At 41.2% G+C, this 27737-nt stretch overlaps 1 protein-coding gene across 2 annotated transcripts in view; it reads right to left on the reverse strand.

Moving 5' to 3' along the window:
- Nucleotides 1–27737, reverse strand: part of LOC135698607 (mucin-5AC) — a 438207-nt gene that overhangs the window by 125649 nt on the left and 284821 nt on the right. For both annotated transcript variants that reach the window (XM_065218651.1, XM_065218652.1), the window contains exon 3: nt 20731–21137. In XM_065218651.1, coding sequence (XP_065074723.1) covers nt 20731–21137 — 407 coding nt within the window. The remainder of the gene's footprint in view (nt 1–20730; nt 21138–27737) is intronic.

The raw sequence follows: 27737 nt of genomic DNA on the forward strand, positions 1-27737 counted from the left end.
TTCCAATCAAGTTAAATATTTTTGGTTCATCTTCTGAATTAGAACACCTTTTTGCCGCTACTTTGTCAACAGTTATAGGCACAAAACTGTGGAATTTCTGTGTGCCAGATATTGTCTTTGTGCTGTTATATAGTTCTTCGAGTTCTTCTGACATTCCGATGTACTGTTCAGTGGATATGTACTCGAAACGTAGTTTTGTGATATTTTTATCTGTTTGTTCAACTACTCAACAACAGTATTTGTTTTTAGATAACTTGGACAATTTCCTAAAAGTCATTCATACAACACATTTTTCCATAATATTTTTTTGAAAAAAATCGGGAGAAAAAGTGGGTGTTTGCTATCTTGAAAATTGGGAATCTTTAGGTTAGTCTTTATTTCTTGGAAAACCCTGGAATTCTCAGGGAATTTCCAAATTCTCTTATTAAGAATTTTTTAAGAAAATAATGTTTTTAAACTAAGTAGATTCGGACCAGATTTATCTTCAGAATCGAATAAATTATTCTCAGGTTATGGAACATGGATAATTTTTACAGATTTTATACTTGAACAACATTTTTTTTTTAAATTCTGGTCTTCAAAATAATTATACTTGAAGACATTTTCAAGCATCTGGAATGAAGATAAATATTCATGATGTAGGGCATTGAACTTTACCAAGCTCACATATTTAAACACAAACAATCAACCAACATAGAAAATCTGTCAAGGCTAATGGAATTTGATTCGAATTTCTAAGAAACTCATCCCAAGGGAGATCTGAGTACAACGTGAGAAAAACATTAAGTGAAATCTGCTATTAAGGAAGTTCTGAGAAAATGCAGATACCGTCTGAAACCTAAGGGGAATACAAGGCAGTTCTGAGAAGAATTCCATTGAAAGTTTGAATAGGATTCAAAGGAAACTTCCCTTGAGATTAATTTCTTTGACATTTTAGAAAATTGGGCATATAGTTCTGAGGATTATTTCACGATAATTCTGAACAGAAATTCAAAGTAATTCAAAGGAGAAATACAAGGATTATCTGAGGATAATTGCAAGAGGTTTCTATGAGATAAAATTCCAAGAGAGTACTGACATTCAGCCAAACCAATTTTAAGGATTGATCTTAATAAAAAGAGGAGAAATTTATAGGGAATGTAGATTAATCGAAAATTTTGAAAATAATTTCAATGAATATCTTGGTAGTATTTTAAAATATTTATCAGGAAAATTCCAAGGGAAGTGCATTCCAAATTCTGAAGATAGTTCCATTACATTTTAAGGCAAATTTCAATCTTAACAAAAAATAAAAAAATAAAACCAAAATTTCATGTTCTATGATTTTTGTCTAAAAATGGACGTCCATAATTTTAAAAATTCAACAAATTTGCATTCCTCATGAGTTATTGATACTTAGGGGTTGTAACCGTTTTGATTTTTTTGATTTTTAATTTGTGCATTATTGTTTAATGTACTGTCACGTTTTTATAAATTATTTGGTGTTGGTTAGTAGGATTATTAAAAGATTGTGTATTAAAATACATAACCATGCTGGAGGTGGCTGGGTTCGGTCTAGGAATTTTTCGGGTTGGAAAATTTCTCGACTTCGCTGGACGTAGAAGTATGATTGGACTTGCCACACAATCATATCAATGCAAAAATGGTACAGGCATCGAAAGCTCTCAATTAATAACTGTGGAAGTGCATCTAGAACACTAAGTTGAGAGCACGCAATAAGCTAATATGCGATATGCAATAAGCTTGAAATGCAAAGAAGAAGAAGTATTAAAATATTGTCAATTTGTTAGTAGGGAATTGTTTAAACTTTAAATTATATAACAGTAAAATGGTGATAGGTTACAGTACAGTGGGTGCAACTACTACAAGGAGCTGCAGGCGGGAAAATGGCGAAAAGATTTTTTGGATTGGGATACAGGATGGAGGGATGGACCCGCCATTCCTCATAACTATCCAGGCGTTCACGTGTGAAAGGTGTTGAACAGTTAAAGTGCTTAAAATAGCCAGTAGTGAGTGGTAATATTCGAGTGTGACAATTTGCTGCACCCCAGCTCAATTCAGGATCTTTTGTATTATCGTTTGGTACACATCGCCATTTTGTCCTTTGACAAGATCATCCGACGCGCACGTGATCCGGCTTAGCAGTCTCTAGGGGCCGCTAGGTCTAAACGCAAAGGAACTAGCCTTCCTCAAGCCAGACCAAAAATAATCGGCTGGAAGGAATTTGTCTCGGGAACCCTCCCTAACCGTCAAGGAGACGTTCCCCTTTCGGTAAAGTCACTCGGGCCTTGCCTGGACTCTGCCGATGTAAGTCTATGAGGGAAGACGCCTGGGAGGACCTGTAGTGGTTTCACGCACCAACTAAACAGCTTCCTTACATCGCCACTCAGCCAACTTTGACTACGATTGCCACACCGAATCTGGCAGAAATCGTAGCACAGTGAATCCAGCGAGCGCTCGCACAACGTCGTCGAAGCCGTCCATCCTCAGCATCAGTCATCATCATCAGCAGTACCGGTACGTTTTTCAAGAATAAACCACCCGCTTTAAAAACCCCACAAAATGATAAAATTTTAGAAAAAACGTGAATCATTGTCCATTACAAACAAATAGGCAATTCGGAGAAGGTCAAATTTTTCAAATTCGTCATTTGGCGTGCGTGGAACTGCTCAATTTTCTCTAGACCTGAATGCTTCCGAGGTCTCTAAAAGTTAACACAATTTTCCTGAAGATAATTGAACCACCCTGAAGTTCCCATATTTTTTCAGATTATTTCGATGCTTCCTTGAAGCTCATGAAACTTCCATTAAAATCTGTAAACATGCCTGAGATTTTATAAAATTTCAAGGAGCTTCGCTGGGTTCAATCCCAGCCGAGGTCGGTGGGATTTTTCTGAGGCATTAAAACCGTTTGTCACGTCCAAGGAATCAAAAATATCTTCAAATTACAAAATGACAAGCGATCAACGAACCGAATGATAACGCCAGAGACAAACAGACAGTCATCCGTATATATTGCAACAAAGCTGGCAAGCAATATATGATTATCCTTCTACCACTCCGATCGAGCTATGTTGCAGAGCGAGCTTGTCATGGTAGTCTTAGCAACCCTTTTATCTGTATCGTTGGTTGCTTTATGTGGTTTGATTCGCTGATCCCGGCCCATATGTGTCGAATGGGTGCAATATCCTACGCAGGTGTGGAAGCTGCCTTCCTGCACATTCGATTGCCGTCAATGGATATCAGTCGATGTCCGTCTGTGATTGGCACTAGATTGCAGAGCAGAAACTGACGTTCAATAAAGGAAAGAAGACTTGGTTTTTTGGAGCTTCTGTAAGGCTCCTGTAATTTCCTTGGATTTAATTAGGTCATTAGGTTCTCGAAGCCATCCCGAAGTTCTTGCAATTCTCCTGTAATTATTGGTCCTGGCTTGAAACAAATTGAGGTGTCCTAAAAATATATAAAATTCCCTTAAAATCTCTCAAGCTCTGTGAAATTCCCAAAATATGTCTGTGGCTAGCTAAATTTTAAAGCAGTTCTCTGGACTTTCCTGCAACTCTTGGATCTTCTTAACGTATATCAAAATGTTGTTGACGTTCATGGTGTGGTCCTGAATTTATTGAATCAAACGTTCACAGATCTTTAAACTTTCCTGAAAAAATGGACGTCCCTGAGCTTATTTCCGGGGAACTTTGAGGATTGGGCGTAGTTGCTTTTGTAAACAAATACGTCATTTGCCGATTTCTCGTGAATTAAAGCTCAATCTAAAAAACTTATAACACAAAATAAGTTGAGGAATGGCTCCTCTATCATATGGTATTGTTTTTTCACAAGATTGTTCTTTTATTCGCGAGAAATTGGCGATTGACGTGTTTGTTTACAAAAGCAATGACGCCCAAATGTCAAAGTTCTCCGGATTTATTTAATAAGTTTTATTTATTTTATTTATTAATCTATCTATCTATCTATCTATCTATCTATCTATCTATCTATCTATCTATCTATCTATCTATCTATCTATCTATCTATCTATCTATCTATCTATCTATCTATCTATCTATCTATCTATCTATCTATCTATCTATCTATCTATCTATCTATCTATCTATCTATCTATCTATCTATCTATCTATCTATCTATCTATCTATCTATCTATCTATCTATCTATCTATCTATCTATCTATCTATCTATCTATCTATCTATCTATCTATCTATCTATCTATCTATCTATCTATCTATCTATCTATCTATCTATCTATCTATCTATCTATCTATCTATCTATCTATCTATCTATCTATCTATCTATCTATCTATCTATCTATCTATCTATCTATCTATCTATCTATCTATCTATCTATCTATCTATCTATCTATCTATCTATCTATCTATCTATCTATCTATCTATCTATCTATCTATCTATCTATCTATCTATCTATCTATCTATCTATCTATCTATCTATCTATCTATCTATCTATCTATCTATCTATCTATCTATCTATCTATCTATCTATCTATCTATCTATCTATCTATCTATCTATCTATCTATCTATCTATCTATCTATCTATCTATCTATCTATCTATCTATCTATCTATCTATCTATCTATCTATCTATCTATCTATCTATCTATCTATCTATCTATCTATCTATCTATCTATCTATCTATCTATCTATCTATCTATCTATCTATCTATCTATCTATCTATCTATCTATCTATCTATCTATCTATCTATCTATCTATCTATCTATCTATCTATCTATCTATCTATCTATCTATCTATCTATCTATCTATCTATCTATCTATCTATCTATCTATCTATCTATCTATCTATCTATCTATCTATCTATCTATCTATCTATCTATCTATCTATCTATCTATCTATCTATCTATCTATCTATCTATCATTCTATATCTATTTATGTATTTATTTATTTATTTATTTATTTATTTATTTATTTATTTATTTATTTATTTATTTATTTATTTATTTATTTATTTATTTGTTAAAGTTATTTATTTATTTATTTATTTATTTATTTATTTATTTATTTATTTATTTATTTATTTATTTATTTATTTATTTCTTCGGTATTTCATTTCATTCCCCAGAACTTCTTCAAAGTTCCTACAATTATTATTGCTACTCTTCTGATGGTGATCCTGAAATTTTCCTGAATTTAATAAAACTGTCCTAAAGACATCTAAACTTCGCAAAATTCTCTGCAGTAACGTGTTCCTTGAAATCATGAAACGTTCCTTGAAATCATGCGCCCAATTTTGGTCGACCTAGTGATAATTTACGAAGAAGTAATTTAGCTAACAAATAGCGATCAATCGAAGTTTCATACAATTTCCCTCGTAGAATATGCATCACATAGTTGACCTTATCTTCAAAGAAAGCAAGAAACCCAACTCGAAGTTTGCTCCACCCAAACCCCCGTGCCCATTCCACCTCCCATTAAACCAGATCGTTCTAAAATGGCGGAAGAATCCATAACAATTTATCGCTTCATCTTTATCCTCTGTCCGGAACCGATTTCCCAGGACTGGCATCAGCCAGGCCAGCATCTCCGTTCTTGCTGCTTTCCCTATATTTCGAATCGATCCCCGTGGGCACCTTTCCGTATCGTTAATGTTCTTCCTGCCGCTGCTGCCGTTGTCTATGTCTATGTTGCAGACATATTCTCAGCTTTTATCGACATTCCACTTCCGAGAAGTTATATCGCTCTCGCTCACAGTCAATAGATATTAAAATAATTTCCAGAATGGAAAAAGCTCTTTATAAATATTTCCTTTGCCGCTCTTCATCGATTGACGCCGTCTTCCTTCCGTCGGTGGTTTGAAGACACGGTGGATAAAGTCATTACATTGGTCGGAAAAAATGTGTTTTTTTTTTTAATAATTCGTAAATGTACTTAACTTCAGTTTTTTTCTAAGTATTGCTAAAATTGATCTCTTAAATATTTTCTTAAAATACTTAGTTTCAGTCGTTAAAAATTATGTCGACCGATGTTAGTTGAGGACGCAATCTTCGTCAGCACCCGTTTCTCGCTATTTACCAGTAAAGCCTTTAAGGGCCGTTTTCTTCACCCCCGCTTAAATCTTAAACCAGGCTTACCCATATAGTTAAACCTGGTTTAAGGCTTAAGCGGAGGTGAAGAAATCGGCCCTAAGAGTTTGTAATTTTCCAGTTCCTCTATCGCCCATTTCAATTTCCCGAACATTGCAAGCGTTATTACTTCGAAGTCAAAGCCATCGACGACGAGCCAGTGGAATGATGCAAATATTTATGTTTGTACATGTTCGTATAAATAAATTTATTTGAAATAAATACTCCCTACCGACTGAGGCCGGGACTGGGACTGGAGCGGACCAACGAGTCCGTGCCGAGAGGAGACGGGTTGCGAAAATATTGATATCACGTCTTCATGGGCTCATACACTCGCAGTGAGTTGCTTATTCGCCGACGACTTGCACGCCCAGCAACATGGCAAATGGCAATTCCCGGAAAGAGTTCCATGAAGAGTTCTGTGATGTTGTGATAGCAGCGGGGAAGCACAACTTGAAGTTGAATTGAATTTTCCACGCCAATATCAAACGGAATGATATGATGACGGCGCGGTGACGACGAAGACGACGACGACGATGACGATTTTGCTTTGATGATGTCGAGCCATGGAAAAGGAGTCAACGATCGTAAATTGATTTAAGAACGTTTTACGCATCAATGGACGCTGTTGGTGGATTTGCTCCGAGTCAGGGATGCGAGCGAACTTCCGAGAAGAGAAATGTGCCAGTATGTGCTTGCCGGGGGTTTATGTTTACAGGGTTGTTAAAGGATTCAAAGTGATTACCGACCGACGAGCGAAGGGATTGGTTAGGTAAGATGGATTAAACTTTGGAATCTGTGGATGATTCTCGGCTATTTACGTTGCAATTGGAACTTTGCACCACGTCAATACCGGAAAAGTTCTTACGATGATAGCCGTTGGCTGCTGCAAATTACGCCTGAAGTGTCAATCATTTCTCGTGGGAAGGTAAACTGAATTGTAGTACGAAAACGTCACTTCTGATCGAAATGACGTTTGGGACAAAGTTTTAGAGAAAAATTAAGTCCTTCTGGGAAAAATATACACGGTTTTTATATTGAGCGAAAATTAAAAAAAAAAAAAGTGTTAAATAGGTAGGTATCTCAATATTTAAACCTTATTTTTTAAAAAATATTTTTAGAAAAAAGCTGCAAAATGCAAACTTTTGAAATCCTTAAAACCATGAACACTTTTCTTTTTTCCTTGATTTGTTTTCCGTCGATCTTGTTTTCCGTACTGAGTATCAATGCTACCGACGCCAGGGAGGCAGCTCCCACATCTGGACCCTACCTATCAACTCATAAACCGGGGACCAACGGCTTTACTTCCCCTTTCTGAAGGAAGGCGTGATCAGAGCTTTTATGCTTCAGAGAATCTCGATGGCACCAGCCAACTGGCATTGAACCCAGGCCCCTTTGGAGTGAGAGGCAGTAATGCTTACCACTTCACCGGGGCCGCTGAAACCACGGACACTTGAAAGTCGACAAACATCGTAGAACATGAACTTTTGGTCAAATAATTGAACGTTTTGAGAGTAGGGGGATTAGGGGCATAATGAACACACGGGGCGAAATGGACACCCTCAAAATAACAAAATCTTTTAAATTTAAACGGAAATGTAAGTTGTTAATCATTTTTACCACTATCAAACATATAATTTTTCAATAGAACAGTTGATATCCTCTTTTAACCACCGAAATATATGAAAAATTAGAAATCATAACCCAAGGATTTGAAATATTATAATTTGCTAACCAGAGCAAAATAAGGTTTTACGAACGTTTCAGAATATTTATTATCAATTACCTATTTGTCCCAAACACGTTCTTTGTATCGCTGCTGAAAGTTGACATTAATCTCAATATTGTTTTTTGCAATAATTTATTTAAAAAAAATGCATTCAAATTAATTAAGTCGATTAGGGACGAAACGAACACCTCTAGTAGGGGAAAAATGAACACCACTTGTTTCTGGCATCTAACCTCAACGCCCACTTTGTTGACTTGTTTACATTGTTTACCTACGCAGTGTTTTGGTGGCAGTGATGGTGCGAACGTACAATAGACAATCGGGAAGGCAGCAGTGGTCCAAAACGGCCATGGAAGCGGCCATAGATTCTGTCCGCCGGAGTGGAACGTCCATCAAACGAGCAGCCAAGGACCATGGAATTCCAAGACCTACGCTGATCCGCTATCTGAAAACTGCAGAAGTACTGGGCTAGGAGGTGAAGCAAATCGGCTCATTCAAAACAGTTTTCATAGCTGCCGAGGAAGCTGTTTTAATGGCCCACATTTTGGACTTTGAGGTTTGATGCTACGGAATTACCACCCGCGACATCCGGAGCCTTGCCCTCCAGCTAGCCGAACGTAACGGGAAAGCACATGTTTTCAATACGAAGACACAGCTGGCTGGTTGGGATTGGTTTCACGGTTTTCGGAAGCGTCATTCCAAACTCTCGCTCCGTACTCCTGAGGCTACCTCAGCTGCAAGGTTGCAAGCATTCAACAAGATAGCGGTCGACAACTTCTTCGATGTGCTGCATCGTGAAATTGACAGAGGCAAATTCAGTGCCAGCAGGATTTTCAACGTTGATGAAACCTCTGTGCTCACCGTAAGTTGTACACATTTTCAAATAAAATGCATGTTTTGACTCATTTTGTATTCTTAGGTGCAAACGAAACGTTCCAAAGTATTTGCCTTGAAAGGCCGACGACAGGTAGGAGCTGTGACATCGGCGGAAAGAGGGCTACTTTCCACTGTAAGCATTTGCATGTCAGCAACGGGACAAATACTGCCACCTATGATGATATTCCCTAGGGCCCGTTCGACTACCAGTCTTATCGAAGGTGCTCCACCAGACACGGTATTTGTCTGCAACTCTTCCGGTTGGATGACTGTGAAAGAATTCAACACCTGGTTCGAGCATTTTCTAAACCACACGCGTCCAACAGCTGATAACCCGGTTCTTTTGATTTTGGACGGTCATTCTTCGCATACGAAGAACCTTGGCTTTATTGAGAGAGCGCGTGAGTGCCATGTGAAAGTCGTGTGCTTGCCCCCCCCCCCCCCCATTGCAGCCACAAACTACAGCCTCTCGACATAATCTACATGGGGCCGCTCAAGACGGCTTTCTCGAAGGAAGTGGAGAGTTTCCTCAAATGCAATCCTGGTAGGGTTGTCACCCTGAACGAAATCAGCCGGCTTTTCGGTTCGGCTTTCATGAAGACTTCTAACCGCTGAACCGGTTTATCTTCAACGATAATGATTTTGCGCCGGCTGACGTAACGGACGTTCTTCCAGCAGACCCAGAAACCGATCGTTGGTGACGAAGCTCTTGAATCCAACGGAGCCGATACTGAAGCAGGATCTTCGCGAATGCACAATGAGGTAGGAGATATCAACGATTCACTGTCAAACGAAAAGGAAAATATTGCTCCAAAAGGGATTGTAAAAGTGGATGCTAACAACATGCTGACTCCGAAAGCTACTTTGGTGCCGTTGGATTCGAATGTTCCAGCCGTTTTGTCTGTCCGAAGCATCTTCAAGTCTCCTGCGGAAATCCTACTGCTACCTAAAAAAACAGTTACCAGAAAAGTTGGCGGTGGTTCGTCCAGTTCAGTTCGTTCGTAGAGGGAGAAAGCTCGAAACATAACGTCAAGCCCCAGCTGAAATGAGTTGAAGTCATCGCAGCCATTGAAGAATATTGATCAGCTAAAGAAGGTGATCAAAGCTGAAACAAGACACATTTCTAACAGTGATGCCGAAACACCCAAACGCCAACGAGGACGTCCGAAAGGAAAGAGCAATCAAACTAAAACGGTGCTTGCTCAAGATACGCTCTGCGAAGTATGTGGCTGTTGTTTCAGTACTTCTGACAAAGGACAGGATTGGATCAAATGTTCCAAGTGCTGCTTGTGGTTCCATGAATGCCAGGACTCTCGCTGCCCTTCGTGTGTCTTTCAATAAGGCATCAATTTGTAGCTAATCTTCGTTATGTGATTGTTCATGAATTGGTTTTATTTTCTTTACTTCGGTAACATCACCAGAGGTGTGTTCGCCAATGAAATTGAATTGAATTAAATAAAAATCTGTTACTGTTTTGGTTGAAATCTGATTAGTTTTACTTAAAAACTTACTAAACTGACCCCACTGTCAATCATAGTTTCAATAATAGTTTTAGAATCGGGCTCTCATCATGTCAATCAATTGCAGTGATTCAATAACTACTTACTTTCCAGGGCACTTTTCGGTATGTTAGCACCTCTCGTTAAAGTAGTTAATCATGAGCATTTTCCATTAGACCCCTTATACCAATTGAACTTATTCTACATACTCTTTTGGAGTTGCTTATTGACCTATACGAAGTAAAACTTAAGAAATGTCTCCCCTATGTTCTCATTTTTGTATGTATGTATGTGTGTGTACGTGTGTGTGTGTGAGGGTTGTATGGATGTGGGAGAGATGGGGAGATGTTCGCGTAGGTATGTACATATGTTATAGAGTCAATTTCTGAGTCTAACCCAGTTTTAAGCAAGGTGTCCATTATGCCCCATAAGGGTGTTCATTTCGCCCCGTACCCCATCCACCAACCCGGTTTACAAAGAAGTTTTCAAATTGTTTTTACAGACTTAAATTCACTATTTTATTTCTGAAAACGATTGGAGTGTATAGTATATGGATATTATTTGAGGTTTGACTATTTATCTCCGACAATTACGGGTATTTTACACTCATAAAATGTATTTTCCCTTAAAGTGTTCATTATGCCCCTAATTCCCCTACGTTTTTTAGGCAAATTCTTCACAGGAAACATTACTTGAGACATTCTAAATCGTTTCTTGCGCATTTTTTTTTATTTGGCTGTCAATTTCGTCATCATTCGCTCCTTCATTCATCGCACAGCAATACTGGCCCGAATCCACGTCCTCCGGGGAACACTGCAGAAAACCACACGCACCGTCTTATGGAGCAGTCGCTGATTTTTAGAATCTTACTACATGGACCTAAAGGTACGGTGGAGACGTTCGCATTTCTCGACGAAGGCTCATCTTTGACTCTAGTTGAGGATAGCTTAGTTGACCAACTTAGAGTTGATGGTGATACGAGGCCATTGTATCTGCTGTGGACCGGGAACGTGACGAGAGTAGAGAAAGAATCCACTCAGGTATTATTGGTCATCTCAGCCGCCAAAGGAAGAGGCCCGCACCGTGAAGGAGTTGTCCCTACCGAAACAAACTCTATCGTTCGATCAGCTAGTCAAGCGATATGAGTACCTCAATGGACTTCCAGTCAAGAGCTACACCGATGCGGTTCCGAGGATACTGATTGGTGTCAACAACTTGAACTTGAGGGTACCTTTGAAGATAAGGGAAGGAAGCAGTCGCTGCGAAAACGAGACTCGGTTGGTGCATCTATGGCGGGAAAGAAGCTAATAAAGCGAGAGCTACGGTCAACTGCCATTCCTGTGTTTGCGCGTCAGATCCAGCTCTACACGATCTTGTCAAGGATTTCTTCACCACGGATGACGTCGGTACGCAGCCAGCAATGAATCTGCTAGGAAAGGAGGAAACAACGGTTCGAGTCGGCACCCATTATGAAACCGGTCTTCTGTGGAAGTATGACCACATAGAGCTTCCTGACAGCTACAACATGGCTCTTCGTCGACTTAAATGCCTGGAGAGGAGGATGGATCGAAGCTCAGAACTCAAGAATGCCTTGCAGAAACAACTAGAGGAAACTACCAACTCAAGGACTACGCACACCGTGCGACTGAGGCGGAGCTAGCTACTGCTGATCCAAGAAGAGTATGGTATTTACCTTTAGGAGCGGTGCTGAATCCACGAAAGCCGGGAAAGGTCCGCATGATTTGGGACGCTAAAGCTGCTGTAAACGGGATTTCTCTCAACTCAGTACTATTGAAAGGTCCAGATCAACTGACGTCACTTCCTGGCGTTCTGGTTTGCTTCCGACAGTTCAGTGTGGGCGTTTCAGCAGATTTAAAAGAGATGTTCCACCAGCTATTCATGTTCAAGAAAGATCGCCACTCGCAGCGATTCCTATTTTGTAGTGATCCTTCCAGAGCTCCAGACATCTATCTTATGGACGTCGCAACATTTGTGTCAACGTGCTCTCCGGCGTAAGCTCAGTACGTTAAAAACAATAACGCTGATGAGTTCCAAGAGCTGTACTCCCGAGCCGCTGAAGGGATAGTAAATAACCACTACGTTGATGATTCTCCTGACAGTTACGAAAGCGTTGAGGAGGCCATCAAAGTATCCCGAGAAATGCGCTATATTCACGAGCAAGGTGGCTTCGAGTTGAGAAATTGGCTGTCGAACAGTAGCGAAGTGCTCCAAAGAAGGCAAGCAGCTCGCAACAGACTAGTAAAACGACTATGAACGTGTTCTCGGACTTCTATGGTTGACACAGGAGGACGCCTTCAGTTTCTCAACCCAAATGAGTCAGGAAATCTGTGAGTTGATTCAGAACGGCGAACGTCCAACAAAAAGGAAAATGTTGAAATGCCTGATGTCCCTTTTTGACCCTCTGGGACTGCTATGCCACTTCACAGTCCATGAAAAGATCCTGTTGCAAGACGTGTGGAGAGCAGGAATGCAGTGGGACGAGAAAGTGAGCGAGGACTTGCACAGAATGTGGAACAACTGGACGAGCCTGTTCGAGGAGGTTATAAAGCTTCAAATTCCTCGCTGCTACTTCCCAGGAGCAACTGCCGCACGCTACAGGCATCTACAACTTCATGTATTTGTTGACGCGAGTGAATCAGCGTACTGCGCAGCTGCCTGAGTGTGTGTTAAGCGAAGGCGAAAGTGGCTCCTCTGAAGACGCAGTCGGTGCCACGACTGGAACTTCAGCCCTCAGTTTTAGGAGCACGTCTGATGCAGTTCGTGGAAGAAAGTCACACACTATCCCATCATGAAGAAGGTGCTTTGGAGTGATTCTGCTACGGTCCTTTCCTTGATAAGAGCTGACCATCGTCGATACAAACAATTTGTTGCGTGCAGAATAGGCGAGTTACTGACTGTCACTGTGACTGTGGAAAACTGGCGTTGGGTTTTTAGCAAGTAAAATCCGGCAGATATTGCGACGAAGTGGGGAAAAAGATCCCGATTTGGCAGCAAACAGCGTTTGGTTCAAGGGTCCTGCATTCCTGCAGCTTGCAAAAAACAGAATGCTACGCTCACAAAGAGGTAAAAATACCTGAACGTCTGGTAGATCTGGAACGTTTTCCCAGCTGAACAGGGCCACTCGCGCAGTCGCTTGCGTCCTGCGGTTCATCGGAAATCTGAAACGGAAAACCACAGGCAACCAACGATCCGTAGGCTCGTTGACGTCTGAAGAGCTGCAGGAGGCGGAAAAACTTCTTATTCGTGACTCCCAGTGGCAGAGCTTTCCGGACGAGATGGTGGTGTTAACACGTAAAGGTCGAAACCGGACGAAGAGCAGATACCCGTGGCAAAATCCAGCAACATCTATCCGTTGTGTCCAATCTTGGATGAAGACGGTATTCTTCGCATGGATGACTGGATAGGAGCAGCACCGAATGTTGGAAAAGAGGCGATATTCCCTGCGATTCTCCCTAGGAGCCATGTGTTCACACGTCTGGTGGTCGACAGTTATCAGCGTAGATATCTGTATGGTAACGCAGAGACAGTCGTGAACGAGGTACGCCAACGATACCACATTCCAAGGCTTAGGACAACACTGAACAAAATCAGGAAGACGTGTCAGAATTTACAAGGCTTCACCCAAGATTCCCCGTATGGCACCGCTTTCGCTTGCAAGGATGGCATCATTCGTACGCCCATTCACGTACGTCGGCGTAGACTTCTTTGGGCCATTGACTGTGAAAGTAGGCAAGAGTAACGCAAAACGAGGAAGACAGGACCGGATTCCCCCGCGGATCACCCCGATGAAAGACGTCGCCCAGCTTAGGGATGAGCTGGAAAAACTCCCGTGTTCCCGCCTTCAAGATCATGTGCTCCAGTGTACAGCAGTGCAAGTCGGTCGGTGACCTGCTGAAGAACAGCACGGTGGAGTTTTACACCCACAATTTGCCTTCAGTGAAACCATTGAAGGTTGTTTTACGGGGACTGCCGTCGTACGAAGCGGATGCCAGGCTCGGATTGAAACCAGAGGCAGTCCACCCATTGAATCGATGGGCTATATCAACTATCGTGACCAACCACTTCACGAAGGGCTCCACCAACCCTTGCTGCGCTGAAGAGCAACATACGTGACCTATTTCAGATCATTATCTACTGGGAATCCTATAAGTCACAACATCATGCTGTGACCTAATGCACAAGTTGCCTCTCCTTCGACCATGGCACGAAGAACTGTCATATGAAACCACGCTGCGACAAGTGCGCTATGGCCCACTTGACGGCGACCTGTGCTCAAGCTGATGACACTGAGCCGAAGTGCGTGAATTTTGGCGGTACTGACCTCGGGACTGACCCAAGCGAACGGAATTCATCAACATTAGGAAGAAGGTGGCTACTAGCAACCAGCCAGGCCGGCATAGAAACAAACGTACACTACCAGCCATCACGGATGAACAATACCCGGCAATCCAGCCTCGTCACCTGGTCCCAAATCTCCCATCGCTACCCCTCAACAATACACGAGCCGCCCCTCAGCACAGCATCGCCTCACTGCTGCAGCGGCCCTGCCAAATCAAGTTTCTTTCTCAGGCAATTCAGTTAAAGAATCTCCGTTTACATCGGAAGAACTACCCAGGTAATAATATGATGCTTTTTTTTTATAAATGCGTTTATTTTTCCAGGCTCATTTGCCGTAGCTTTGCGGAGCCGATATTCATTGTTTAGGTTACAAAATTTCTTAAAACTAACGTTAGTAAAGCGGGGGCCGATTACTCGCGGCCATCTCGAGGTTAGGGGTTACAAATTGTAACAAATGGATGGCAGGGTAGGGATTGAGAACACAAGGTTTGGAGAGCAATGTGCTCTTGATCTCGAACTAAGCGACCAACTGATGAAAAAGACAACAATATGATGCTTATCAAGTTTTGTTTAATCGATTTTAATTCAGCCTTAGATTGAATAATTGCTATACATAGACTACGTTAACCTTTGTTCAGCTTTTAAACATCTAAATCTGGTGATTTTAATCATCCAAAAGCTTAACAGTAATATACATTAAAAGCTTTTTAATTAATGCCTTAACAGTCTTTTCCAACCCTTGTTCAGTCTTCTAGTTTTATTTCAAAAATAATAATGGAAGACCGCATCATATCTTATGCATTTATATGGAGCTGCTTTAACTTGTTGCTGACTAATTGGATTTACATATTTAGATTGTTAATAAAAGTCTAAAAATTACCTTTGCATTTCGGGATTCGAACCGGCAGTCGCTGATTCACAGGCGTCAACCATACATATTGGACCACTTAAGCATATGTGTGGCAAAAGGTGTGATCATTTACTTGAAGCACGTCAAATTTATGTTGAACAACAGAAACCGGAAGAGCATTATACAGCTATGCAGAATTGTAAGCAACAACTGATGACAGTTATACATTCTTCTCATTTTCAAGTGCAGTTAAAACAATGTGGACAACAAGTGCGTGATTTATTTCGATGCATCGAACAAATACCATAAACGAACTGAATCCCGGATGGGTAAACTATTCCACAAATGGTTTGGACGATACCCCGAACACGTCGTTAAGCTCTCTTTTATGGTTATTTTTATTAGGTTGGTCATTTGGATGCTATTTAAGTGCCATAATTGAGTAATATTTTTGGAATGCGGTCTGAAACTTCAGTACAATATAACAGACAAAACACAGAAATACAAATGTTAATACTTCCGACGTCGTCACAGCCCACATCTACCTGGAGCTATTCCTAAAAATCTCCTCTCCTTGCCTCTACTGCTGCCACAAATTTGAATTAGAAAGGTAGGCAGTGAATTTAGAAAAACTAAAATATCGGAAATGCAACGAATGACACAGACACTGACGACATTTAACAAATCAAGCTACCAAAATTTGTGTAACGCATTGCTGATTTCTTGAGTTGTGTTAAGCTTAAATGAGGCTTGTTCAATCTTTAGATTAGCTAACTGGATTATGGGGATACAATTCGCTTCATGCACTACTAATCAACTATATATTCAGCCTAATGATACAATGATAATATTCAGCCATAATGATAATCAGCTTTGAAAACCTTAAATCAACCAATAATCAGCTACTGCTCTTACTGTTCAGCTTGACTTGTTACTTGGGTAGTAACGCTGGTTTCAGAGGAGATCGTCATCCAGCGCACCTGCAAGACTCGATCTGAACAGCTTACCACTCGTCACCAAGTATGGACCGTGAAGCAGATATATAGAGAGCTACTCGATTTCCTCAACACCAAGGAGGTCTACATTTTCAACCATCACAGAGATACACTTGAAGTCCAAACTGAACGTATTCCTTCCCGATTTCTGGCTCGTCAGACTTGACCGCACCTGCTCCGAGGGTGCGAGGGTGGCCATCGCTGCAAGACAGAACATCAGTTGCCAGCTGCTTCCAAACATCCAGCTGAAAACTTTCGAAGCTATCGAAGTGGAGGTGAGCACATCACTTCAGTGCTGTAAATTCTCAAAATCATTTGAACATTTTTTTTATGAAAATGAGAAAAGTAGCTATTCGCTATCAAAGGGGACCTCCTTCGAATATGTGATATCTGTTGCTTAGTCATTTGAGAAACGCTATGTATCATTCAATTGAGTCTAACCTACACATAAACAGAGCTCTGGTCGACATTCCGGCGAAAAAGCTAAGCCAACCCGACACCAACCTGACTTCTACCAAACCCCAACCCTATGTTGACCCGACATTGACCCGACAAAAACCTAAACTTGACCCGACAACAACACGACATTTGGTCGACATCGACCTTAAATTAGCCTTACATTGATCTGACATCGGGTCGACTTGTCTGTTCGGGACCATTGTCGTATATCAAATGATAGTGAGTGACTCAATTGACAGTGACAATGAGCTTCGAATGAGAAAGGGGCAAATTATGATTATGTGAGAATTGTTTACACAGAATTGATTCAATGGTTGCATTGGTTCATCTTCAATCGAATGATATGAAAATGTACAGCACTGCATCACTTGGCCCAATCACCATCATCATTGCGGCCTACTGCCCAAGCAAACCAACATCAGGGACGGGTCGTCAGTGGCCCTCCGGAAAGACATTATCAAACTCACCCGGAGGTGCGGAAACTTCATCATCGCTGGCGACCTGAACGCAAAACACCAAGCTTGGGTCAACGGTCGGATCAATCAAAACGGCATGCGATCATCGAAATCTTCGTCAGCAACATGGGACATAACATCTCGCACCCTGTGGCCTTCTTGGCTAACAGATTTCAACTACCATCGTGTTGAATGGGATCGCTTCCAGCCGCCGTCGACTACACCCGGACGCCCCCGAAGACGTTGACCGATGCCTGCGTTCCTTGGAGGAGCGCCTCCAACGAGCCTGCCTTGAAGACCCATTGCAACCGCCTTACAAAAATTATCCAAGCCAGGATGGTGTCCCTCAGAAATGAGATGAGCTCTCTCCCAGATTGTGCTATGCCCTTTCTGGAAGCTAACCACAATCCTTAAAAATAAGCCAAGACCCATTCCATTACTTGTGCCGTTGAATCAACCCAATGATTTAGTTGCCCATCTGATAACCCCTAAAAAGAAGGCTGATGCTATAGGTCAACACTTCGTCAGCTCCCATAATCTCGGGCTGAACATGCCTAGTCCATTCGATATTGCAGTTGCAGAATCTGTGGAATCCGAGATTACGACTGATGAACTGTTGGGCTATACCAAATCATCTAAAAACGTGAAGGCCCCAGGTTTCGACCAAATCCTGAATCTGGAACTCAAACACCTGAGCTCAAGATTTGTCAACCATCTGACGCTGAATTTTAATCAGTGCCTCTGACTTGGCTACTTCCCCTCGTGCTGGAAGTCAGCGAAAGTCATCCCTATCCGGAAACCTGAGAAAGATCCATCCTCTCCTCCAAACTACCGACCCATCAGTCAAGCTGTTCGAAAGAGCAGCCTACCATCGAATCATGGTAACTGCCGAGGAAAATAACTTATTGTACGAGGAGCAGTTTGACTTCCATAAAGGTCGCTCGACTGTTCACTCGAGTCAAGTGAGTAACAAACATTGTCAGACGGAACAAGTCTGTATCTAAAACATCTGCCTTGGCATTGTTGGACGACTGTCTCCAACACAAGAGCGTTTTATGTACTGAAAAAAATACACTGTTATTTTTATTGTTATTGTCAACAAATAGACGTCAAAAACTTTCGAAAACGTCCACTAGGAGCGCTGTAGTAAACAGTTTGTTCCATTACTAAGGCTGTGTTCCTAATGGAAATTTTTCACTTAAATTTGACACTTCGAAAATAAATTAAGATGTTCGAAAATCCCTCTGTTGATCGGCCGATTTGCGAAAAAGCGAAGTTGATTCCTTGTCTGTCAGAAATAAGTCTGCTGGGATAGCAGGTTTATTTGAAAATTTTCTATCTGTCAAATTTAAGTGAAAATTCACCAAATGGAACACAGCCTAAGGCTGTGAACCATTTCCCTAGTTAAATTTAACTCGTGGTTAAAAGTGACATTTCGAAATTTATTTTCAATGTTCGAAAGTCCCCGTACTGTCGATCGAACGGTTTTCGAGCCAAGGTTGTCAAAATTTAACTTCTTGTCTGTCAGAAATAACCACGCTCGGATAGCAGGGTTAATCAATAACTTTCCATCTGTCAAATTTTAACCAAAAGTTAAAAAAAATCCACCAAATGGTTCAGAGTCTAAGTGGGCCATGGTTTACTGATGGAAATAGAAAAATGCTTTAATTTGCGTTTCTTATTCTGATGTAACCAAACGGTTTGGTTGACGTTCCCTCTCGAGCTCGCCTGACGCTTTCTACATATTGGGGGTGCATTAAAAAGGCCAAATCAGTGTCAACATTTCAAAGGGGCGTAATTGCATTTGTAAACAATGGCTTTAGCCTTCGATTTCTCGTGAATAAAAGCTCACTCATAAAGATTAATGACACCAGCAGGTAGAGGAATGTTTCCTTTACCAACTAGCATTGTTAATTTGGAGAGATGGGCTTATATTTGCGAGAAATCGATAGCTAAAGCCATTGTTTACAAAATCAATTACGCCCCTTTGAAATGTTGGCACTGAAATGTTGACTTCGCTACTCAGAGGTTGCCGTGTTCAAGAGAATGTTGTTATGTCAAAATTAAAAATTCATGCAGGTAGTTGGTCCAACAATCAATACGAAACTAACGATTTTAAATTGGCTCACTACTTGACTAGCCTATTGGTCCCAAGCAAATTGATTAACGTGTCCCATTCTTGTATAAATTCCAGTACTACACTATGTTTGTTTTGATTCGCTATGAAAGTTTGACAGATAAAATGAGGGGTTCGTGGATTTTCTTATGTTTCGAGGGGTGCATCGATTAGCTTGGGACCGAAGATAGTACCAGAGCTGAGCCAAAAAGTTGAGATCCTTTCTTCGGGACCTTCTGGTCTTAGAGTTACCTCTATGGTTGGTCTATCTGTCAACACTCCAAACAGGTTGCCTCCGGTAAAATGTCTAACGGATGTCTGACGGATTACAAACATATTGACCCCTTTTGAAACTACATACTACATATATTGATTTATTTGGTATCAATAGATTAAAAACCGATCGGTAAATTGCTAAGCAATGATTTTTCAAACATTGCCAATTTTCTGTTACATATTTTACGGGAGGCATCGTGTTCAGAGTGTTAAGTTTGTTTGCATTTTGAGCTAAGTTGAGTGCAGAAGAAATTATTTTTATCAGCACTGGGTTGACACAATCCTCCCTTGTAAATATTTGAAGTTCTGAACATGATCATTTAAGAAGCTCATGATCCTTATATAAGACCTAATTGATGTGATCTAATGAAGCTCATTAGTTGTTTGCATTGCATCAATCGAAATGAACTGAAAAGTAATTCAGACCTTCAGAGACGTTCGTCTTCGACTAATGGATCAATTTTCACCGGTTAATTACAACGAATCATCCTCTAAGCTCCCCCAATTAGACGCTTGTATCAAAAGCAAGCTTCACCTCACTTCCCTATAACAAAATCGTAAACAATCTGGCCGCCCATCGTCTCCTTGGAGATGGTGGGTGGCGGTGTTTGTGGTTCATTAAATCCACTCGATAAACTTGCAACGACGACGACGACGACGACCAATTCCGATCCACTCAGCCAGAAAGCTTGAAATTTTCGCCCCCAATTTAGCTCATTTATAATTTAATTGACAAACATCAAAGGAGTGCTGCTTATATTTTTCGGTTTTCAGTCGGTCGGCTGGCTAACAGGCGGCCGGTGGTCCTTTGAAGCAGGAAGCCAATCGTCTCATTACGCTTCAACGACGCCTTCCCAAGCCAAGACCTTCATCAATTAGAAAGTCGTGGGATCCTTTTATCAATCCCTCCTCCACTAACTAATTACCGCACTTCTGCTTCGAACCACATCAATCGGACTTTTCATCGATATAAGAAATGGATGGAAATGTCACCTACCTGACACTGCTGGGGACCGTGGCGCGTCGGCGAGGCGGTTTTGGGCCGTGGCTTTTTCACCACCGTCGGCAGCCCGTTGATCGTGATGGCGGTCGTAGACGAGGCACTGCCACTACTACTGCTGCCACTGCTGCTATTGCTGCTGCAGCTGCTGGTGCTATCACTTCGGGTGCTGTGTCCAACGGGGCCACCACCACTGGTTGTACTGTTGTTGTTGCTGCTGATGTTGTTGCTGACAGCGGCTGAGGTGGATTTTGGGGAACTACTGCTGCCATTACTACTGCTATTACTACTACTGCTGCTGTTGCTACTGACGCTGCTGTTACTGCTGCTGCTCGGAGAGGCGGATCCCGTTACCAGCGAGACCGTCGACGGGATGCAGCCGTTCAGCTTGTCCGATTTGGGCACTGAAATTGGAAGGGAAGAGACATTTCGATGACATTAGAGAGGTGATCTGATTGGTGAATAGAAATAAAATAATAATGGAAAAGTGCGAATTATTGATTATGATGGTAATCTTTGATCGAAATATGCAGCAAATCCAATTTCGAAACACCCATGCATGCACACAAACCACTCGAATTCGGCATATATTTACCGAGTTTAGAAAATTATACACGACTCCCAGCGCAGTGGCAAAATTATCCATTGTCCATTTGCTGTGAGTTGGGAAATCAATGCTAAAGCTAGCAAGCAAATCGGAATGGAAAACGGGAGAAGGCCCGGAGCGGGCCATGCTTTATGTGTTCCGGAATTGTCCGAACGGATAAGTTCTCGGTCAGTTGAATGTGTGACACTGTGTAAAACGTTCGCTTTGAAACACTACCTCTGAGGGGTCAACTGAACTGAAATGGAAGTAAATTTTCACAGTGCCACCGGTCGCTCCGGGTGGATAAAATTTGCATGCCTAAGTGGACACCAAATTAACGACTACGACTACGACGACGAACGAACGGACGGACGGACGGGACTGAACGGTTTATGCTTGTTGGCCTCTGTTGGCTTGACCGATGATTTTCAATCGTCCCACCCCCTCCCCTTGGCCGTTCGCTTTTCATTTGCACCCATCCATGTCCGTGTGTACCTTCTTTGTCCCGGTTCCATGGCAATGGAGCGATGGAAAATGAGAGATAAAATGGCACATATGAGCAGTTCCAGGCCAAATAGCGAAAAGAAATGAGTTTTGACTCGACCGATTTACACGAGATTTTACATAATTGTTTGTTGCCCATAACATCATTCACAATTTTAGCTCAAATTGTGCCATTTTGAATCACCTGAACAACAACACATTTAACTTTTTGTTAGTACAGCAGCCAAATCACTGTGACGTCACTCATCAGATTTGACAGACATAGTGTTGAGCAGGACCATGTATCATTGTTTCACAAGGCTTACAGTTGTTTAAGCGGTTAACACGAAGAATCATCATGCCTGTGAACTGTTGCGTGTGGAAGTGCAAGTTCACCTTGGACAACAAACAGATCACTAACAAGAACCTACGAAACTAACGATTTTAAATTGACTCACTACTTGACTAGCCTATTGGTCCCAAGCAAACGATTAACGTACCCCATTCTAGTTGAAATTCTAGTACTACGCAATGTTTGTTTTGATTAGGAGATTGCTGGCGTTCCCGACGGAGCAGATTCCGGACGATTTCGGTGAAGATTTCCGATATTGGCTACGAAAGTTCCTGTGGATTTTTCTCAATTCTCGATGGAACTGTTCCGTCGAAAATTCAGAAAAATCCACTAGAACTTCCGTAGGCAGCATTGAAAATCTGAGGGCAACAGTGGAAAATCCGCGTAGGGAACTTCGGAAGGGTAAATAAATAAACACGGATACTTTTACGAATACAAAGCACTTGTATTCACGTCTTGGTTCGGTTTGACATAGATGGTTATGATCTAAGAGGTCTTAGGTTATGATTAAAGAGACTGAATTGGGAATAAATATGTTACCTCCCTTTCTCTCTATTTTTGCGCCGTCTCGCTTGTGGATGTCTGACAGCTACCCTTATGGTGAAGCTTACCTACAGGTAGAGTCGGTGTATAATGAGTCAGGCCAAGAGAAAAACAGTTGAACTCGCATCACAGTTTTCGAAAGATTCCCTTTATTTTCACTTGGCAACAGAGGATTTTTACATCAACTTCAAATGACTTCTAGCGAGTAAAAAAAAATAGCGGCTGTAGTAAATCATTATATCAGTGATTTTGTCAAATTAAATTTATCTTAACAAAAACTAGTAGAAATTCTCATTACTGATCATTACCAAACGTATCCCATGACAATTTAATGCTCACTGCGTGTTTATGATCATTTCTTCGATTATATTATATATTTTATTGCAATACCTTTCGTGAAGCTTTCATAGCATCGTAATGTTTGTTTACTTTGCACGATAGGTAGCCGGTTTGACAGTTAATTAGGTAGACTTGGCTTCACTCTTGGCGTGACTCATTATACACCGACTCTATCCTCCGGGAGCGGTAAACCGATGCAATATAGTGAGGGACAATCCATTGCTAAATCCCATCAAAATCTACACCAGAATCGACTAGAACCTGCTCCGTCAAGAATTCAGAAAAATCACTCTTTGGAAACTATAGACAGATAACGGCGCCAAACGGTTTGTGACAAGACAACGTTGAACTGCAGCGTTGGATGAAAACACGCGTCTGAAACTTCCACCGGAATGCACTGGATCTTTCGTCAGCAGCATTCGAAAGCTCCACAGGAATCGACTGGAAACTCCTACGTTGAGAACCGTTTTGAGAACGTAAGAAAAATCCACTGGATCTTTCATTGGCAGCATCGAAAATCTCCACCGTTTTCACCGAAACTTACGTTGGTTGCTTTCACAGCAGCTCGAACCATGGTGGGTATATAAATGGTGATACAGCTTTGTCACTATATAGGCGAGGAGGTCGCGGAGGGGAAAAGTGCGGTTTTATTTTTTTTATATTATTTTTTTTGTACAGGCTCAATCGAATAAACTTTACAGAGCCGAGTTATCATTTGCATTATACATGATTAATGTCTTAAATCTAGAGTTAAAGGAATTGAACCGATTACTCGCGGTCGTCTCGAGGTTAGTGGAGATTTACAATTTTTTGGATGGGGAAAGGGAGAAGGAGGTTTGAAGTATGATTTATTATACAAATATTTAATTAATCCTAAAACATGAACTTATTTCTATTCATCTTGAAAACAAACATTAAAAAAAAAACTACACGCACAATACACAAACTAAACACAAGGTTAATCAAACTTACAATCTAAGGTTAGTATTCTTAAAGTAAACATATATGAGTTTCATAAACTCCAGAACACGTCTAGCCAAAATATCCCGAACTGGAACATTAGGTTGTCTACCTCGAGCCCGAAGGGAATCATAAAAATGTGATCTGACTCCACGATACTCCGCACAAGACCAAAGGATGTGATCGGCGTCTTGGTAACCTTGTCCACATTCACAGAGATTGCTGTCTCCCAGCCCAACACGGAACAAGTGAGCGTTTAACGAATAGTGATTGGACATGAGGCGAGACATCAGACGAATGAAGTCTCGACCCACATCCAACCCCTTGAACCAAGGACTATTCGACACCTTAGGGATGATCGAGAATAGCCATCGTCCCAAACTCCCTTCACTCCATTTATTTTGCCAGCTGGCGAGCGCCTGTTGACGATAAATGAAGAAAAATTCATTGTAGGCGATTTGTCGATCGTAAATATCGCCTTGCATAGCGCCCACCTTAGCAAGTGAGTCCGCCTTCTCATTGCAAAATACGAGGAGTGCTTTACCGGGCTCATGGAGCGAATAGCCTCGACAGAACTGAGACTATCCGTAAAAATAAAATAGTGATCTGGTGCAAGTGAGGCGATCGATTCTAGCGTATAGTGTATTGCCGCCAGTTCAGTAACATATACGGAACAAGGAGCATGAAGCATTCGGGAGACGCTATGAAATTCGTTATAAATACCAAAACCAGCGGACGACTCTATTAGTGATCCATCTGTGAAGAACGATCTTGCGGAATCAACTTGGCCAAACTTTGCAGCGTAAATTGACGGAACAATCATGGAACGATGATGTTCTGGGATTTCATGAATCTCCCGCGTCATAGATAAATCAAAACTAACTGAATTGCCGAAGTCGGAGAAGCATACACGATGGGGATTATGCTGTGAAGGGCTGACATCCTGAGTTATGTACACGTAGTACAATGACATAAAACGAGTTTGAGGGTTTAGCTCAAGAAGCTTCTCAAAGTTTTCGATTACCAGTGGGTTCATAACTTCACAACGGGTGAGGAGCCTGAGGGACAATTCCGAAAACCGATCCGATAGTGGCAACATGCCCACCAACACTTCGAGACTCATCGTATGAGTCGAGTGCATGCATCCTAACGCGATACGAAGACAACGATACTTAAAGTGCGGTTTTAGAGCAAACTATAAACAAACTCGGTCGCTGTCCCATACAAAAATCCAACATGCTGAATCATGAATTTGACACATTAGAACACCTATATGTAGTCACCTTGGCTCGAACCAATAGACCATTTTATGAGACGTTTCGGATCAGCTGTTGCACTATGTTTACGTTAATTGACAGGAAGCGGTTACCTTTTGGTTTTTCGCTTGCTGGTCGGTTGAAGATTTTTTATGTTTATTAGTTCATCAAGCATAATTTTTTTGGGCGTAAAAATGTCGACAGTGAAATTTTGGTGTATTGTGCCGAAATGCTCTTCAAAATATGTCCAGGGCAAAGAAAAAACAGTGAGTTTTTATCGCCGTCCGGAACCGCATCGCCTCAAAGTCGAATGCCTGCAAAATTTAGCGAGATTGCGATTGACAAAATGGGAAGAGGCAAGTCCTTCGCTCCGAGATAAATCTGGCAGAATTTGTTCGAAACAAAGTAAAATATTTTGAAACAATTGAAAAAAAATCTCTTAAATTCACCTCCTAGGGAAGCCAGCAGTGTTGACTAACGATACCGACATTGATTGGGTGAAAACGCTCATGCTACCATCAGCATACCCGGAACTAAGCAAGGAGACAAGTAATCCGGAACCATGCTACAAGTTAACCTCGCCAGCAAGCAGCACCGTTCACAAAAGTGCTATCGATGAGTCCTTCTGTCCAGCTTCGGATGCATCAAACTGTGAAGGAAATACAACTGTGGGATCAGAAGTCAGATTTCTTTTTGGATTATTCCAAATTACTACGGAAGAGCAAAAAGAAGAAGAAACGGACGGACGCATGAAAGGTGAACACATATCACCGGAAAACTTTCTTGCGGTCAATGTTCACCTAGAGCCCGACGAACTCTTGAAAGGTACCTTTAAAATAATTGCCCTTAAAAAAAAACTACTAAATCGGCATTTCTTATTTTAGAAAATAATCCACCAACAGTGCGTGAGTATTTTTCAAAGCCTCAGACTGCAGCTCGTCCAATCAAACAAATTTTCTTTACTATCGACATTGACGGTTTATTCAAATTCGTCGAACATACGCTTTTTACGATTGAAGCAGTTATTCTACCGATACGGATTCTTTTCCATAAATCACTTTTCCATTGGCCCCGAGTTTCATTTTCGATTTTATTGCGAATAATATCATCTATACTCAATTTCATTTTAGAATGGAACTGCAAAGCTATGAACCTTAGTTGCTCAATAGACTTGTTCTCCAAAGATGTGTCATACAGTCCATCCAAGATGATACCTTCTTTAAAATAACAATAATCTATCTGAGATGCTACACATCGGAAGCATAGTCTATTCACACAACATAATTCCTGCATAGCATAGCAGCACACTGTATTCCTTCATTTGAAAGATCACTTAAAGCATCGCGTCACGGCACGTTTCCAAAAGCATTATCGAAGCTACACAACTTGTTACCATAATTAATATCTTGAATTGGCTGCTGTAGGTTTTCTGAAATCGATTTATTAGGTCCGCCCACTGTTGTTCTCGTTCGGTGACAGAAACTGGTTCCGGCTGAGTAAGCTGATTCACAAGTTCTTGGTGATGCAGACTGGTGAGGTGGTACAAAATAGCCCCAACATGAGAACATACTTCTCCTACGCCCGCAACACAATCACAGTGAGCGCTTAAGATTTCAGTATAATTGATTATTATCCATGGCGTTAGGCAGGGACTTGTTACACTCATCGAGTGCATAACCTAAAACATTCAAACTTTTATAATCTTGCTTGGGTAATTTTAAACTACAACATTTCACTACCTTTCCTCGAACAACATGCTTTCCGCCGATCGTTGTGCTCTCCACTTGTTTCACCATTCCGCTCTCGAAACGGTGTTTTGATTCCAATGCCTTGAAACAGTGAAAGCTGGATCCAGTGTAGGAAGATTTTTTGTGCAAAGCATATTCGATAATTGACTCATACGAAACACTTGTGGGGATGCTCTCCGACGACATGACCAAGAGGTACGGATCTTCCAAACTTATCGAAGAAATTTTATCAGAATACCGACTCTGCTGCTCCCTTGGTAAACTTGCAGCGTAGGCACTGAGTCTCGACGATCCTGGAAGCAAATTAAACATTGTTCAAACAGGTTATGAAATCAAGCAATTTAAACTACCTACCACTATTTCCAGGCACAGGAGTCTTAAGGAGCTTGCTCTCCTGTTCCTCTTGCAGACATTTTTGTACAATTTAATGACCGAAACGTGGACCGAAATGAAAATCGATGACCGAAATCAAAACAAATTCCCACTTTTTGCTCTCGATTTGTCTTCCGGTTCGATAACAATCAAAAGAAAACAATCATCATTTGACATACGTCAGATGAACGTCAGGCAAACCGGCTCCTGTCATTTGACATCCTTCATAAAATGGTCTATCAAAACATACTTGACTTGCGTTTCGCGCGCGCATTGAGATTGACATAATAGAACACTGAACAAAAAAATAACCCATAAATTGAATCAGTACTAAGCGGCATTAGAAAACATTAGAAAGTATTGGA

Source organism: Ochlerotatus camptorhynchus, unplaced genomic scaffold (genome assembly GCF_037179485.1).
Source record: "Ochlerotatus camptorhynchus isolate MF236.1 unplaced genomic scaffold, CSIRO-AGI_Acam_v1.1 ptg000091l, whole genome shotgun sequence".
Lineage (NCBI taxonomy): Eukaryota > Metazoa > Arthropoda > Insecta > Diptera > Culicidae > Ochlerotatus > Ochlerotatus camptorhynchus.